This window comes from Ruditapes philippinarum, unplaced genomic scaffold (genome assembly GCF_026571515.1).
Source record: "Ruditapes philippinarum isolate M1 unplaced genomic scaffold, ASM2657151v2 ctg179_1_1_1_1, whole genome shotgun sequence".
Lineage (NCBI taxonomy): Eukaryota > Metazoa > Mollusca > Bivalvia > Venerida > Veneridae > Ruditapes > Ruditapes philippinarum.
The window spans coordinates 262,374-281,066 of NW_026851835.1; the positions used below are offsets into that span (position 1 = coordinate 262,374).

General features: G+C 32.9%; 1 protein-coding gene and 2 non-coding genes across 3 annotated transcripts; 2 read left to right on the forward strand and 1 right to left on the reverse strand.

Moving 5' to 3' along the window:
* The first annotated feature begins 8,392 nt into the window (after nucleotides 1-8,392).
* Trnar-acg (transfer RNA arginine (anticodon ACG)) lies at nucleotides 8,393-8,465 on the forward strand. Its single transcript has one exon. It is a non-coding gene; the product is annotated as a tRNA-Arg (tRNA).
* Nucleotides 8,466-9,234: 769 nt separating this feature from the next.
* Trnar-acg (transfer RNA arginine (anticodon ACG)) lies at nucleotides 9,235-9,307 on the forward strand. Its single transcript has one exon. It is a non-coding gene; the product is annotated as a tRNA-Arg (tRNA).
* Nucleotides 9,308-15,980: 6,673 nt separating this feature from the next.
* On the reverse strand, nucleotides 15,981-17,879 carry LOC132740919 (transcription factor atoh8-like). The gene has a single exon (XM_060728985.1). The coding sequence runs from the start codon at nucleotides 17,585-17,587 to the stop codon at nucleotides 16,598-16,600; it is 990 nt and encodes a 329-aa protein (XP_060584968.1). The 5' UTR covers nucleotides 17,588-17,879; the 3' UTR covers nucleotides 15,981-16,597.
* Nucleotides 17,880-18,693: the final 814 nt, after the last annotated feature.

Here is an 18,693-nt window from a genome sequence, read left to right on the forward strand (position 1 = left end):
GCTTGTCTGCGGTTCGTGGGGTCTAAGACACTTTGACAAAATAATCAAAAATGTCACTTCACTATCTCATAAAGGGCATATCAGGATTAAAACTTTGACAGGTGATTGAGATTTCAATACTAGAATAGTAAAAAAAAAAGATCGTAAAAAAACAGAAACTTAACCGTATGAATAATTGACTTACGTTTAATCGATTCGGTATGATACCCTCTCATTGTATTATTTTTTATATGTTGGAAGAGTGCGGTTGGAAAATAATGTATTGAATAGAACAGAACTTCTTCTTGTCATATATCCAGGCAAAACAAACGCCAACATGGAGGCACGAGAAACATCACATGCAACTATTTTATGTCCTTTGGCCAAGTTCGTCATTTAGTCTTTTTACGTCTATACTAAATTCATAACATTGGCTTATGTCGAAAAATAATATTTACTGAATTATTTTGCAGTAATGCATTTAATGTTCTTGTATTTTTTGCCAGTAGATATATTATGCTCGAAATAAATGAGCATTCGTTGTCATAGTCAAGGTTGTTTTTATCAGAGACATTCTCTGTTTTTATCAATGCCAATTCTTTTGTGGTTTTCTAAAGTCTGGTCAGTTTTTTTTACAATAACTTTCTCTTTTGCATCAGTTCACATCTTTATATTTATGAACGATTATCCGCGGTCACTAAAGTCAGTAAGGGATAGAACTATCTCTGGTTATAATAATGAAATGTGTAACCTGATGTATTGAAAATAGTGTAACTTTTCTGAATTGTATATACATTAGTACATCTACATTCTGCTACCAAAGGGTACACACCAACCCACGAGTGCCAGGTTCAAAACCGTACTTTAGCATCATTCGGAAATGTATTTTACAAATTGTTTTCAATTCGATGTACCAAGCTTAAAGGTTATTTCAGGTGACATGAAACGCGACCTCTTGTTTTGAACTGGAGATAATAAAGATTGCTTCATTTATTACTCTATAATAAACTTTATTGATCTCCTACTACAAATTTAATTCTTAATTGTTTTTTTATTTTCAATCTACATTTCTCTTTGTAGTTATATTAGCAGCTGATGTACACTGTAAGTAACAAGAGCTGTCTTTGCCTCATAAGAACTGCTTGTTTGAAGATGTATTCGGTTACTTAGAAATAATATTAACTCTTAAAAAGGTTATAAGTTAATCAATATTTTTTTATATATAACAAAGATGTAACAAAGATGTGATTTTGTTTCAAGGGAACAATAGATACAGATACAGATTGATGTATTTACACATCGGGACATCTCGAGGTCAGAAACTCTCGATAAGAAGTGTCAAAATTTTCAACATTGCCTTTTGACGGACGATAGCCTTTGCGAGCAAATACACATTATTTTGATAGGCGACAAACGTAGAGACATCCTGACGGCAAGATTATGTACTTGATAATGATAATTGAAAGCGTATACAGTATTGTACGGGTTATTTGATAGTGTTTAAGATACAATTAGCGTAACAGAACACTTTATGTTACTTCGAGGGGCATTTAGGCGTAAAAATCACAACATTTTTATTATTATGTTTTGATTTTATGAAAACTATGCACGATAAAAAAACAAAACGATGTTGTAATGAAAAATGATCGCAGTTGTGGTTGTGGACGGGAATAATATGAATGCAATGTACATACAAATGAGATTATTTTTTATTTGTATATGTACTATCAAATATGTATATATGTATTATCTTATTCATGATAAATATACACTTTTCTATATTGATTCATATATCAATTTATTTTATACAGCAAAGAATAAAGATAATTAAAAAAAATGAAGTAAACATCGTTTGGCGTCGTTTAAATTTTATTAATAATAATAATAATAATAATAATAATAATAATAATAATAATAATAATAATAATAATAATAATACAAAAATCAATATCTGGTCGTTTTTCTCCTAGGAATTATTATTGATGATTTTTCTTTTTGCCATCTGTAACCCTGCATTCTGATAGATGAATGCATGTCGCGAGCTGAAAAATCTATTTGCGCTCATCCAATTAATTAATCAATCAATCATATTTTCATTGAAATCATTTGAAATCACATTATTAGTGCCCGGGACACGCGTTAAGCCAGTCTCTCTATAACTACTTTGTAGTGGAACGCTTAATTTTTTATGCGGACCAATTTATTCTATTGGGTCAATATTGCCGCGAGAATTGGTCAAACCTTTTTACATTTCCTTTATCGGATTTGCAACAGGTGGTTAAAAAGTAATTGTTGAAAATATTTCAAGTAGCTAGAGGTAAAGAGCATTAAAATGTTAATAGCATTTGTCAAAACTACTTTCAACAAAATTGAATAAACCGCTCAGACATTCTGGTACCAGTAGTGTGTCAACAAAGTACGAAAGGGGAGGTTTAAAGCAAATCGCGCAAATAACCTGTCTGCCTCGCTATAAAAAATGATTTATATTATCATACGAGTTTAACACGGAAAACTTATCTCTGCTAGTTAATAGACACTTTCGTTTGATGCTTAGACATTTTCTTTCTCTAAATTTGATTGTTGTTAATTTTTTTTTGTTTCTCAAAGGCAAAAAAATGTTGAAAACATTTTACAGTCTTACAAGGAAATTGCCGCGACGTGTATTTAACTTAAATACCAATGCGAATGAACGAAAAAGATGATTATCATTATTAGGGGAAGGCTAGGGTAATGTTTGGTGTTTTGTTCAGGCAAAAACAATAATTCTACAAAAGCTACTCTATATTTTTACTTAGCATACTTTTTTTTCTTGGCGCCATTTATTTTATTCTCATGCATTATTTTGTTTCTGAAGGGAACAGATGTTCTTCTACATAACATCTCAAAATATATCAGTTTTTGTAAGTGAGAAATGCATTTGCAAAGATATCTCGCTGGGGTGTAAATACCAAACGTATGTAAATACGAGCGGCGCCTCAATGGCGGAAGAATGCCTATCTATGCAACAGGTGTTTAGCGTTATAGATCACGTGGTTTGATATTTCGGTGATATTCTACCTTTATCGTTGATCCCAGATAACCTTTTCATGGCGACAGTAATTCGATTAGCGCCACAAGTCTTTGAGAAGGTTTCAAAATCACAACCACCTATCTTGTTGTACAAACTGCTCGTTTTAAACATGTATTTATTGTTTACCCATGTATCATATACAAAAATAAACCGTTTTATTGTCCGTTTTAACATTTTGTTTTGTCTAAACTATTTTGATTATTAGGTTAATTATATATCATGCCCTTAAATTGTTTGAATGGCGTCAGTGCTTCATTCCGATGAAATACGATATGTGTAGTTTAAGATTTCTTACTATAATTATGATCTCACAAAATCTAAAAAATGTAATATCTGTTTGCACTAAATAACATTTTTTTGTTAACTTTAATAAAGGAGGACACATCATTTCATTCAAGATAACGTTCTTTGGAGTAATTTGCAACTTATATAGGTTTAAAATGTTTACAATGAATTTTACTGAAAGGTTTAAACCCGTTACCTCCTTAGATAATTATGTGGATCACCAGCATTCCGTCAGCATCGAAACAAGCCGGCATGAAAGTCCGTGCAGTATGACCAGGCAAAATACTCTCAAATGCTCGGAGTTATAATTACTATGTGCTTGAAATCACCTCATCAACAATGAAGAAAAAACAACAACAACAACAAAAAAAAACCCAAACATTACTAACAGTTGTATGGTAGCATTGTGTGTATGACTTTTTAAACAAAATCAGTCGTTTTTAAGTTGTAAAAAATGACATATGTTCGATTTATTATCCTTACTTTTAAGTTTTAATTTATTTACAAAATTAAACCTGTTGGCGCTCAATATGAAATCAAAATACTACATTATCTGTTTAAATCGCGAGGTAAAGTGAAACGATGCGCCGTTAACATATTTCTCGGGTCGCGAAGTAAACACCTGTCTACTCTCGTGGCGCCGTATTGACGGTGTGTCACGCATAGTTAACTTCTAGTGTACTTTGTTACTCCCACCTTTCACCTGGTGGTGGCTGTATGTATGTACGGTAAGGATCTTTAATCAGTGACGTAGATTGACAAATAGCTACTTGCTTGGTGGCCGTGACAGAGCATTAATAAATCTTTAAAACAATTAACGATAATAAAGAGCTTATCGGTTCCCGTCCTCCTTGTGTAATTGTTCAAATACCGATAGACCGATACTTCTGAACAGTATTGGTACATAACCAGCCAGTAGCAGACATCGATATTGTTGCTAGGACCAATATGATACCCGGCCTTTACCGGAATGATTTTCACATTTATATAAGACTGATTCAAACATCAATTCTGGTGTTTTTCATCTATTGATATAAACACAAAATGATAAAAAAATATATCTCATAAAATTAATACATTCATATAACCACCAATACAAATGGGCTTGGGTCATTATTCAACCAGTAGGTGGTCATTGACAATTAACCAGTATAAAGAGTATATTGCCGGACGGTTGACCTTGAAACATACTTAAACCTTGAAAGTTGTATTGCACCAGTGCATATTTTTAAAAAGTCTGTTATACAAATGCACAAGGTTAACCCTTCAAATCAACACAACAATTAGTTCTTTCTGAGATATCCCATTCATATATATGATCCAGGTTTGAGTCGTTTAGAAATATGAATGTAACACCCCATTTTGGATAGGCAAACATCAGTCTTAATTTTACCAGAAGAAAATAATGTTGTCCTATTTGTCCATGCGTAAGTTGTGCCATAGGAAAACAACAACAAAATATTAAATTAATGTATACTGTGAAATAGCTTTCCATGTGAAACTATGTTTGCAATGAGAAAGACACATGATTAATATTTTTCTATGTTCCATGTTATGTTAAATTGAGAGTCATGAAAAAGACACATTTTAAATGGTTTGACATTGGGAAGATAAAGATGTTGCTTTTACTATTGTAAAGACACAATTTAATTACTGTTTTACTGTATATTTCGTTTGGCATGGGAAAGATAAAGTTCTAATAATGTTCCACACGGTGTTGCTTTTACTATCGTAAAGACAAAGATTTAAAAAGTTTCAATGTATATTTCGTTTGCCATGGGAAAGATAAAGTTCTAATAATGTTCCACACGGTGTTGCTTTTACTATCGTAAAGACAAAGTTTAAATACAGTTTCAATGCATATTTCTATTTCTTTTACCATGGGAAAGATAAAGTTCTATTAATGTTCCACACGGTGTTGCTTTTACTATCGTAAAGACAAAGTTTTAAAAAGTTTCAATGTATATTTCGTTTGCCATGGGAAAGATAAAGTTCTAATAATGTTCCACACGGTGTTGCTTTTACTATCGTAAAGACAAAGATTTAAAAAGGTTCAATGTATATTTCGTTTGCCATGGGAAAGATAAAGTTCTAATAATGTTCCACACGGTATTGCTTTTACTATTGTAAAGACAATGTTTTAATACAGTTTCAATATATATTTCATTTGCCATGGGAAAGATGAAGTTCTAATAATGTTCCACACGGTGTTGCTTTAACTTTCAAAAAGACAAAGTTTAAATACAGTTTCAATGTATATACCGTTTGCCATGGGAAAAATAAAGTTCTAATAATGTTCTACACGGTGTTGCTTTAACTATCGTAAAGACAAAGTTTAAATACAGTTTCAATGTATATTTCGTTTGCCATGGGAAAGATGAAGTTCTTATAATGTTCCACACGGTATTGCTTTTACTATCGTAAAGACAAAGTTTTAATACAGTTTCAATATATATGTCGTTTGCCATGGGAAAGATAAAGTTCTAATAATGTTCCACATGGTATTGCTTTAACTATCGTAAAGACAAAGTTTTAATACAGTTTCAATGTATATTTCGTTTGCCATGGGAAAGATAAAGTTCTAATAATGTTCCACACGGTGTTGCTTTTACTATCGTAAAGACAAAGTTTAAATACAGTTTCAATGTATATTTCGTTTGCCATGGGAAAGATAAAGTTCTAATAATGTTCCACACGGTGTTGCTTTTACTATCGTAAAGACAAAGTTTAAATACAGTTTCAATGTATATTTCGTTTGCCATGGGAAAGATAAAGTTCTAATATAGTTTCTTACGATGTTGTTTTGTCTATTGTTAAGCCAAAGTTTTGATATTTGGAAAGATAATGTTCTTATATTATTTCTTACGGTGTTATGTTTACCATACGAAAGAAAAAAGTTCTGGTGTTATCCCATTTGAAAGACAATGGTCAATATTGTTTCATTTCGGCGTAGGTTTTGACAAAATAGTTACATTTTAACATCGTACCACGTTGTGTTATGCACATCTTTAAGGCATTGGTAACAGTGTTGTTTGTTATGAGAAATTCAAAGTTCTTGCATATTATGTATATTAAATCCTTATAAAAAGCTGAATGTTTTAACTCCGGTGTGCATTTGTTAAACACTGGAGAACTTACATAGATTCGTTAATTTATGATGAGCAAAGATTTTGCCATGGGGATTTTTTTTTATTTTGCCATGGTCAATATTTTTTCTTTTAGATTATTAACATGTTGCATCTTGGCGAGCTGTGTTTGTCTAGGTGACAAAAGGTTAATTGTTTTTAATCTATATTTAAATTTAATAAATTTTGGTATTGAATTGTGCGAATTGTTTTGTATGCTGAGTTTTGATTCTTTTTTAATACAAATTTATGCTATTTAATGAGTTTGCCATTGGAGAACAATATTTTCCAGTTAGATTATATATAAAACCATCTGTTGCATCATAACGAGTTGTGTTTGTTAAAGTGCACAAAAAGCTTAATTGTTTTTTAATGTTTATTTTACATATAATGAATTTTGGTATTGAATTGTGCGACTTGTTTTACAATCTGCTCATGTACGTGTATCTGTTGAAGGTTTTTAGGCTTGGTTTATCTAAAACTGAGCGGATTGCGCAGCTGGTCGATAAGGAGCATAAGAACCTGACGAGATCAAATTTTTATTAATTATAACGTAGTTATTGAAAGTTTTGTTTATTTGTTTCTTCATTTGTTATATATTAACAGATCGCAACCCATCAGTTTATTCTAGATTCATTGCTAATTTGAAATAAAGCATCGACATCATGTGTGCAAACAGCACTGTTTTTTTTTTCCAATGTTTTCTCAAAGATGTATTTCCCCTATGTAATGATGTTTGCAGCTATGAGGCTGTCACCTGTCATCTTGCACAATCTTAATTAAACATGATTAAAGCAACTGTTCGTTTTATAATCTTTGGCTTACATACATTGTTCAGCTTTCGTGTCTACGTAGGCGATTAATTAATCCTAACATTTGAAACAGCTTTATCATGTCTCGTGAATGTTTGAAGCATATTTTCGAGTTTTGGTACATAGGTTAAAGTAGAGTCCTGTCCAAAACTAAAAATTCAAAGTTTTGAATCAAATTGACAACATGCCGATGATTTTGTTTGTTTTGAAAATCTGACTGGTTTTTAGCGGAATAAAGTAAATTTATCAAATTTACCGATGAACAGAAAACACATGTACACTCATTTAACAAAGTGCTTGGTCTAGTGCGCTAGCTAATAAGGCGCATACGTATCTGGCAATTGCAGGTTCGAATCCTGCCGACAATTGAATAGTGTTGTATATTAATAAAAAAATCAATTACAATTATCATATTTTCGTAGTTGTAGCTTTATGTTTTGTTGATCATAATTTATATGCTTAAAAATAACTCGTTATGATTTTCATTATTTTATAGTCTATGCAGTCATTTAAGTGAATCCACGTCAGATTTACCACGGGGGAAACTATGTACATATACAACTTTTACAAATTATGTTCTTACTTACAGTTGATAAATTGGCAAACTGATATTACAAGCTTTTTCTTCGATATGAAAAACACCAACAGGAGCTTCTCAGTCTGAATTTCAAGAAGATCCAGCTTAAATAATTTAAAGTTGTTTTTTTAATACACAGCTGAACACATACTTTTCTGTATTTGAAACGTTTTACTTAGTTTGGATTTGGTTTGGGGTTTATAACAAGAAGATTTCTTTATGGCACTATGACATGAAGTCGAGGAACTTAGAAATGCTGACGACTCACCTTTTTTTTACTTTTCAACCTTTTTATTTTTGCTTGTTACAAGTCATGACTTTTTCCAAGAAACGTAGTTTCAGTCATGGCTTCTTCGAAATTCAATCGTTTTTACACTTTTTAAAATATCTCAGTTTTTACTATGTACATTAAATTTAGTAACAAAAGAAAAAGACTTCTTGGACTCCAGACTTCATCAAAACCTTGTGCAACATTCGTCCTATTATCTTTGTTTATACAAAACAAAAATAGTATTTAATATGAACATAATTTTTGTAAATTAATGGTCTCGTGGCCCAATGGATAAGGCGCCTGACTACGGATCAGGAGATTGCAGGTTCGAATCCTGCCGAGATCGAATATTTTTTATGATTTATTTATTACATTCAATTATTCAATTTTATTGGTTTATCAGCACAGTTTTCAGTCAATGTTTCTTTAAATAAACTTTGGCGTCACATTTAAACTACAACTTCTACACGAATGTTACAAAATGCATGTAGATGATTTTACACATGGGGCGGGCAAATTTAACCAAAAATATAATTATACTGCATTTATGTATATACTAGTATATAAAATATATATGTATAATAATCTGGCTGGTGTATTACATTTTATATTTTCATTAAAGATAAAGCATCTAGATGAGAGAAAATATTTTTGTTGGAAATATAGGAAATATTTACCATGAAAAGTTATATTTTTCATGTCCAATTTTTATGTAAAAGATGGAACAGAAGTTATTTATTTCCTGTGGGAAAGAATGTAAACTGTTATATACATATATTATTTATAAATCTCCAACTATGGGTGCATAGGAAGTAGCTTAAGGTCTTCGGCATATATCTGTTTTACACAGGAATGCCTGTGTGACAGGAATGCCGCTTCCAATAAAAGAACAAAATGCATGAAAATTATTCAGCACTTTATTCAAGGTATGCTATTTGTATCTTGTATAAGTTGTTTTTGAGGAATTATTTGTAGATTCTTTCTTGTAAATTTAAGGTCAACCATGCATATCAATACTTGCCTAATACGACTTTAATTTCTTATTATATTTTAATTTTTTATCAACTCTCATTGGTTAATATCTTATTCATAATATACTACTCTGTCATTCACTTGGTCTCGTGGCCCAATGGATAAGGCGCCTGACTACGGATCAGGAGATTGCAGGTTCGAATCCTGCCGAGATCGAATTTTTTACCCACGTGTGTGTCCCTTCTCTGTCAAATGAACACAAAGTGATGAACCATGGGATTTTTTTAAATATTAGCACGGCTAACAAAATGTATAGTTCTACTTTTTTTATTTTGTTAAGTTAATTTATGGTAAACGAACTATTAACCATTAAAAACATTTATTTATATATACATATTTATATATACAAGCATATGCGAGTAATAACGTGATGCAGAGGTTTCCGAAACGTTTTCTATCCTTTTTTCTTCAGTTTTTTTTTTACTTGCTCGTTACACACAATCTCATTTTCTCAACCGTGAACGTCTCCGCCGTCTATAGCTGCAGTACATTGACAAAATACAGCGGTCGTGTGGACCTCTTAATTAACACGATGCAATCAGTACTGTGAATTAAATTGCGCAATCATTCTCCACATGATGCATCAAATTTCCCTTTAAAATGATGAAAGTAAACTAAAATACAAAATGCACCGATCGCTGCATGATATTCACGGAGATGGGCAAAATAATCATACGCATCAAAACATAGTTGGTATTTCATTAGCTCATTGAATACAAAATAGATGAATTTATAACAAGCATCTTTTGTCTAACAAAAACACAAACAGCCGCCTAGATACGATAACTTCAAGTTATTTGTATCTTTTTTTATGATAAGAAATTTAATAATTGAAAACATTTGACAGAAACGTGAATGATTTAATCGTCGATGAAACTATGAATAAATTGATTTTAATGATTTCAAATGATTAATGAGTTTTTATACCGCAACATGTTGAATAATTGTGATAATGATATCAGTACTATAATAATTATGATGATAACAATAGTAATGTTATGATGTATGATATCTTATACCATAATATATTTTATATTATCATTACGAATTAACAAACTAACACATAAACAAATGATTGTGATAATGGTAAGAATGATGCTGTTGAGGTTGTTATTGTTGAGGTTGTTGTTGTTGTTGTTGTTGATGATGATGATGATGATGATGATAGTGATGATGATGATGATGATAGTGATGTTGTTGTTGTTACTGCTGCTGATTTCTGAGATGATATAATATGAAGATTTATTGTAGTGTGAACGAAAACTTAAGGGATCCAGTACAGAAAACGTTACATACGTTGTTTTTTTTTAAATATAAAGATCTACATGTATAACAAAAATAAGTTAAGCTATATCACACATTTGGGCATGGCTATATTTAAGTCATTCCAAATTTAGAAAAAGCGTTTCAATCTTATATATTTTGCGCTATGACAGATGAGGGAATTTGTGCTATATCATTCGACTTAAAATGCATTTTTGTGTTTCTAGTGCATGCCAGTTCATAATTCGGTCGTATCATTTATATCAAATGACTGCAAAAAAAATAGTGATTCGGCACTACATTTGTAGCAAAAGTAAAAAAATGTTATTTCATGTTCGATAAAAAAAACAAGTTGAAAAAATATACTCATACAATTTATTACCGAAGATATATTTTTGGCGCGTTTTCAAAGATCCGTCTGCGGGGGAATAAAATAGACATAGAGGAAGATGGCGTCGAAACATCTGTGTGCTGTATCGACAAGCGATTATATGAGCCAAGTTTTCCTGACACATATCACCAGAGAAACAACCTGCTACCTACTAAACATCGATAACGGCAAACAAAACGAGCTCTCACTGTTCTTATGAAAAAAACCTAAGCTCAAGTTGGTATTTGCATGGAAATTTGGTTTCTTCATTCCGCTTAGGTAGAGAACAGCAGAAAGTCTTGAGGACAAAAAAATAACATTAATAAATCCATCTCTGCTGCCAATAACATATCAGTATCTAAACTTTCATTTATTTATAACAAAAACAAACTCTTTAACAGAAGATGAGATTAAAGATCTGAAAGATTCAACGCTGTAGCTGCGAAATTGCAATAATATAGTACAATGTATTTATTATTAAATACAGCATTTTTAAACCCTTTGAGACGTTTGCTCCTTTTTAATACAGACACCTTGGCGTTTATTTACACGTCCATTGATATTAGAATACAACGGCAACATTTAAAGCGAAACAAAATCTTAAGTAATTTCAAGGCAGATAACTTATGCTTAACTTTACAAATCAGAAAACTCTTATTTCTACTTTTGGTTTATGTTTGATTACTTTACAAAATTTCATAGGATTCAAAAAGAAATTATTGTATTTAAAAAAGTATGAAAATTCTTTAAAACATGCCGTGTTTTTAAAGAAGAAGAAAAAACTCCGGCTCTTTACCAATTCTTGAAATTTTGCACAATCACTCAAAAAACAAGATCGGCGACCATAAACGTTTCTTATATTTTATTATAAAAGTTTAAAACTTTAAGTAAATTCTGTGAAACCGTATTGTTTCCATTCTTTTTATATGTAAACTGTAGTTTCCTAGTTACTTTTACAATAATCACTTGTTTGGGTCCAGAGGAAAACCTGCGTTTACTTCAAGGATTTCTCAGTGTGAAAACGTTTGGGTTTTTTTTCCAGCAGAGTTACAGAACTTTGTTGACAGATATCTACAGTTCTGTTAAGCTTGCTGCAAGGTTGGTACTTTTTTCATTTCATAGTCCATATATTTTTTCTTTCAGTTATTTCATCAATAAAGAGTGTATTTTATTAAGAAGAAAAAAGTACACATTGTTTTCCAAGTTTGAGACGAATTTCACATTCAAGGAAAACATTTTTATTTGTGATAGTAAATAGTAAGGCTAAAATTTTGATATACACAACAGGTTAACATATTTTGTACAATCCTTCAAACTTTATCTTAAAACTATGGAAACAATTCAAGGTTGTGCAGAATTATTATTGTATTGAGATTTAGTGACGTAAAGAACTCGTTAAAGTAAGGTGGTTGTTAACGTATCATGAAATCAGTGGTCGTTACAGGCTGTCGTTACAGGCACGAGAAACTTAGTTAAATAAAGAAGCCGTTAATGTAACGAGCAACCATATCAACAACGAACCACCGTCTGACATAAACAGAAAATGTAGTTAGATTAGCTAGTAACTGTTTTGCACGTCCGATCAACGAGCAAAGAATATGATATGGTTAAAAATGGTCCGTGAGAGTACCGTGTAACAATTTGGTGTAAAAGAAACACTCAGAGCCAAGCGGAACTGTGTGGCTGTAAGAGAGTCTAGTGTAGAGACGAGAGCAACGGGTGAGAGTGCGGCACAACGATTGATTGTGTGGTGTAAATATGTAATTAGAGCAACGAGTAACTGTTTGAAATAAAGATATCGTTAGAGCAACGTGTAACATTGTGGCACAAAAAAAAGTCATACAAATCAAAGGATAACGACAAACTGTCCGATTGAATAGGTCATTACAGCAACGAGTATGAAGCTTGTGTAGCATAAAGATATCATAAGAGCAACATGTAACAGTATGACGCAAACAAGCACTAAGGGCAACGAGTAACTGTGGTGTAAAGGAATAATTTGAGATAAGAGCAACAGGTAACTGTGTGACTGCGAAATATCATTAGAGCAACAAGTAACTTTGTGGCTTGAAAAAAATCATTAGAGTTAATAAGTAACTATGTGACTTCAAGAGATTATGAGAGTGACCAAAAACTGTGTTACTTCAAGAAATCATTAGAGTAACAAGTAATTGTGTGTCTTCAGGAGATTACGAGCGTGACAATTTACTGTATGACTTAAAGAGATCATAAGAACACAAGTGCAGCTAACATAGATTGTTAGGGCAACGTGTTACTGTGTCACTCCAAGAGATCATTAGACTAACGAGAAACTTTGCGGCTTCAAGAGATGATTAGAGCAACAAGTCAATAAGATACTGTGTCGCTTTAAGAAATCGTTAGAGCAACAAAATAATGTGACGCTTTCTGATGTCATTTAAGTAACAAGTAATTGTATGACGTCAAAAAAATCATAAGAGCAAGTGTTATTTAAAGAAATCATCAGAGCAACAAGGTACTGTGTCGCTTCAAGAGAGATCATTAGCGCTACGAGTAACTTATCGGCTATAAGAGATCATTAGAGGAACAAGTTACTGTGTTACGTCAAGAGATCATTAGCGCTACGAGTAACTTAGCGGCTATAAGAGATCATTAGAGGAACAAGTTACTGTGTTACGTCAAGAGATCATTAGGGCAACAAGGTACTGTGTCGCTTCAAGATATTATTAGCGCTACGAGTAACTTAGCGGCTATAAGAGATCATTAGAGGAACAAGTTACTGTGTTACGTCAAGAGATCATTAGGGCAACAAGGTACTGTGTCGCTTCAAGAGATATTATTAGCGCTACAAGTAACTTATCGGCTATAAGAGATCATTAGAGGAACAAGTTACTGTGTTACGTCAAGAGATCATTAGGGCAACAAGGTACTGTGTCGCTTCAAGATATTATTAGCGCTACGAGTAACTTAGTGGCTATAAGAGATCATTAGAGGAACAAGTTACTGTGTTACGTCAAGAGATCATTAGGGCAACAAGGTACTGTGTCGCTTCAAGAGATCATTAGCGCTACGAGTAACTTAGCGGCTGTAAGAGATCATCAGAGGAACAAGTCACTGTGTTACGTCAAGAGATCATTAGGGCAACAAGGTACTGTGTCGCTTCAAGAGATCATTAGCGCTACGAGTAACTTAGCGGCTATAAGAGATCATTAGAGGAACAAGTTACTGTGTTACGTCAGGAGATTATTAGGACAACAAGAAGCTGTTTGACGTTAAGAGATCATTAAATCAACGGGTAACTGTGTGGCTATATGAGATCGTTAGAGAAACAAGTACCTCTGTAACATAAAGAGATCATTAGAACAACAAGTAACTGTATTTATTGAAAACCATTAGGCAAAAAGTACCTGCATGGCTAGTTAAGTGATCATTACAGTAACAACAGCCTGTGTGACGTTAAGAGATCACTAGAGCAACAAGTTAACACTTGCTTTTAGAGATCAAGAGAGCAACATGTGTGACTTATAAAGATCATTAGAGCAATCAGTAACTTTGTGGCTTCGATAGATCATTATAGTAACAAGTTACTGTGTGACCTCAAGAGGTCATAAGAGCAACGAGTAATTGCGTGACTTTAAAAGTCTTCAAGAGAAAATTAGTGTAAAAAAGTAACTGTGTGACTTAAAAAGATCATTGGAACAATGAATAACTGTGTAGCGTGTAAAGACCATTTGATAATTCACACTTGCTATGTCATCATTACAGTTTTATATTGAAACTTTACCGTTCTCACAAAGACTTGACGGCACTAAGGCAAACTTCTTTATGTTAGACTATACTGTAGTGTGCCGCCCGAAAGAAATTTGGGTTTATTAAAGAATATCATCATCGTACGACATACGACCTATAATTAATGTCTCTCGTCTGATAAAAAAATGTTGTTGTTTAACAAAATTGAAATAACATTATCTAGCAGAATAATGGATATTGACTGACATTTTGCGGCTTAGTAAAATGAGTTAAAATGTTACAGAAAGTCGGACTTTATGATCGTTATAAAGCAGGGCTTAAATAATGCAATTCAGTGATTATAGTAAAGATCTCTCTTATTTCTACATATTTGGTAATTTTTATATACTTTATAAAGTCATGTTAGAAGTAATGCAAAACTGTTATTATCTACTAAATGGAATATACGAGACACGGAACGCTCGAAATCTACGTGCAAATTGAACTTGATCATTCAAGATAGTTTTTGTCCGAGGCGGTTGATAAGTAAACATTTATGTTTAATGTTCATTTGTATGAATAATACAAATGTACAAATATAAATACGGAAAAAGTAATAAATAAAACGAGGGAAAAACTAACCACCTGTCTCGCTAATAATATGACACTTTTAAGTGATAATGAGAGATGTAATGAAGTTTATGTGCACTTGACATAGCCCTGCCTTCAGACATCTTGGCGCTTACTGTCAAATAGAGGTAATTTGTATCATATTCGTAGTCGAACAACTGGTTTACCACCTTCGTTGTAATGTTATCAAATAGTTGCATTCAAATGAAGTAGTAAAATCTGTCAATTTGATTTAAAGGTTTGTCCACAAGTTTATTTTTTCATTTAACAGAGTATATACAAGCTAGGTGATTAAGACAAACGTTTCAATTAGATCACTAGGATAAAAAAAGTGCACAAAATGCCAAGGTTTAAAGTCGCGACACTTATGATTATGATAAAGTGGTTACATAATAACACCTTAATTCGTTTCTGAGTTTTTTTTCTGGATTTTTTTCTTCAGCTGGAAGAAAATGGTTTAAAGTTTACGTCAAGTCACAAAGTTCGTTTGGGTCATTTTTGTTTTTGTCTGTAACAGCTGACATAATTAAATGCTGACACTGGGAAACGTGAATCATGTTCGGACCAGTAGTTGCTTTTTTTCTGTGTGCTATTTAATAATAATTAACACAATTTCTTAGATAGACTTAATGTCAGACGTCCTTGTAAAAATGGAACCATACCCTGTATATAGAAGCACCTATATCCCTAGGATCTGATCAATCTAGTAAATATTGGTTTAATTATAATAGTATTAGATTTGTCATCATCATTCCGTTAGGGCCTCATTTTATCATCATATCAAAGTTCACTTACGCAGTATTTATATAAACAATAATTATTAACATAGATAAAAAAAACACACACACAAAAAACAAACAAGTTCTCGATTTTATCTTTTTCTTTATATATATCTTTTAAAAACAATTAAAAACAACTGAGACACATTCAAGTGTATAAATGAACTGACAAAGAAAAAAAATAGAATTATTTCTTCATGCCATTCATTCGTATGAATTAAGAGGGAAAATAACATCCACTATTGCACACTAGCCCAAATTCTGTTTATTGAATTAGAATTTTAATGTAACGCTCCGTAGTAAGTTTAAATCAATTTTAATCCACAGACATTCTGTCGCCAAACGGATTTTACATGCGTGCCGTTGAACAAAAAAATCTTCCCAGATGTTTAGACACATTAAGATGAACAGAAAAATGTGCCGCAAAAAGTGTCATAAGACCTTGTTGATCACAGTATTAGCTCGTATAATCATATCCTTGAGGGGAAAATAACTAGTAAAAATAATCAAAATAACAAACATTGTTAAATTCTATTGATTTAAGTTCTTTTCATCTGCCGAGAGACCACCATTAAAGTAAAACAGTAAAAAAAGAAAATGCCATTTGAACACGGAAATATTACAATGTTTAAATCAATATTAAATATTCTAATCACACTTTTTAATATTATATAAAAAATCTCCGACGAAAAAAAGTTAATGTCTCCGTCGGGCTTTTCCTTCAGTTTGAATAGTTCTAGTACAATTATCAACACAGTCTGCAAATGAAGTGTTCTGTAACTGAGGGATGTCGTCGTCGGCATCTGCTAGTTTAGTCAATGCATTAATATAACTACATGCTATCCGTAAAATCGCAAGTTTTGATAGTTTTTGGTTGTAGGAATATGATGGCACAGCTCGTCGCAGTCCGTCAAAAGCAGCACTAATTGTATGTACGCGTGAACGCTCACGTGCGTTCGCTTCCACTCGTCTTTCACGTGTCATATTTTTATAATTTTTACGGTTTCTTTTACTACCGTCCTTAGGACTATCAGGAGAACTTATATCATCATCTTCCTCATCACGTGATGGTTTGGGACTAGAAGCTCGTGCTTTACTTTGTGACTGTTTCTTATTTTGCACGTGCACTGGCGGAGGAGATGGTGGGCTCTGGTTACTAGAAGTGTCTGGACTAGAATGTGAATTATGCTGAGCTGGTACATTTGGAACACTGAGTGTGGGAACGGTGGGTATTCCGGCGGAAAACCCCGTCGGCAAAGGTCCACTGGAAGGAAATCCAGGAAAACGATTATAATAAAATTGTGGAATGAAATACGGATGATGTCTAATGTCAGGAAACACAAAAGGTGGTCTATAATGTGGTGGAACCAATTCTCTTTCGGTTTGTATTCCGTCTGGACTTAAACAGTCACCAGAATCTCTAGAATCCTCGTGCGAACGTTCCGGGGTACTTTCCTCACTTCGTCCGCTTTCTGAACAAGCACTACCAGGACTGTCCGGACATAAACGTTTAATACTAAAATCCGTAGTCCGCCTCTTAGGCTCACTTAATTTCCTTTTATTTTTTCTAGGTGTATCAGATGGTGATAATGGTGTATCAGAATCTTGGTTGTGGTACCGAGATTTAATATCCGGCACTACTAAACTCCCAACTGTCCCATGACGCACTGTTAATTCCAAAGCCATTTTTTCATCAATTTTCAATGACAGTTTTTTCCACGTTTTTTCTTCTTGTCAGTTCATTTATCAAATAATTGTATTTCTCTCTATCAAACTATTAGCACTATTTTTCACTCTATCCAATATTAAACCGTATGTTACTACTACAACTGCCTAAAGAAAACTGATCCGTTTATTCAGTCAGTGGTGATATTATAATAGTTCAGCGTAAACGTGTTTACATTAGCGCGCTCGCCGCTCTGTCTGCCAGATGGTTACAGAGAAAATTTCCCCTATCTCGCTTATTTATTGACTAATCAGAGAGTTGATTGCCATCACATTCTCTGCTCTCAAGTGGTTATTACTCGTCCAATATACCCGTTTGCACTTGTTCTAATATCTGTATCTTTTTTTAAGAAAATATAATTTTATTTAAATTAATCGTTTTGTAAGATATCAATTTTAAACCATTCATTCTTAATCAGTTTAAATGTTAAACTATGGTTAAGATCATCAAATAAATCGTTTTTTGAAGGCACATCATCGATTGTGACCAATTATTAAAGCAGTTGTTACAGCGACATAAAAATTCAGCTAGATATTGACATAATTCACGAAGTAACTTATTATCACCAGTATCTACTACAGGGAGATCGATCCGAGTATTTGTTTGTGTCCACACCGGCTACTGATTACAATCAAGCACTCCCATTAATCCTATTATTTACCAGCTTCAGCACCAGGTGGCTCTATTCGTCTCGTGAATCGATTCTCTTTCAACCGCTCTAATCACAATGTAGCTAATCAATACAGAGGAACTTTATAGCGAGAGATACAACATATGTACGAGATGAAATCATTCACGCCATAGATATCAGAAAACAAGAGAAGTCCCCCGACGGAAAAAGGCATTCCAGCACTGGAAAATAGGCCTGTTGCATGTATAGAACTCGCGTGAAAATTTATGTATGACAACAGAAACATGTGAACGAACGACACCTTGCTGTATATGGTCCCTTAGGGAATCGTGAAAGATAATGTATCTGGTCGTTGTCGCCACATTGACTGTCATATCTAACATCAATACAACACATACATCTATAGTCCCCTGGGCAAGAAACTATTTGGAATGT

What these genes read in the sequence shown, in the direction of transcription:
- LOC132740919 (XM_060728985.1), bottom strand. Translation starts at nt 17,587, where the DNA reads ATGGCTTTGGAATTAACAGTGCGTCATGGGACAGTTGGGAGTTTAGTA.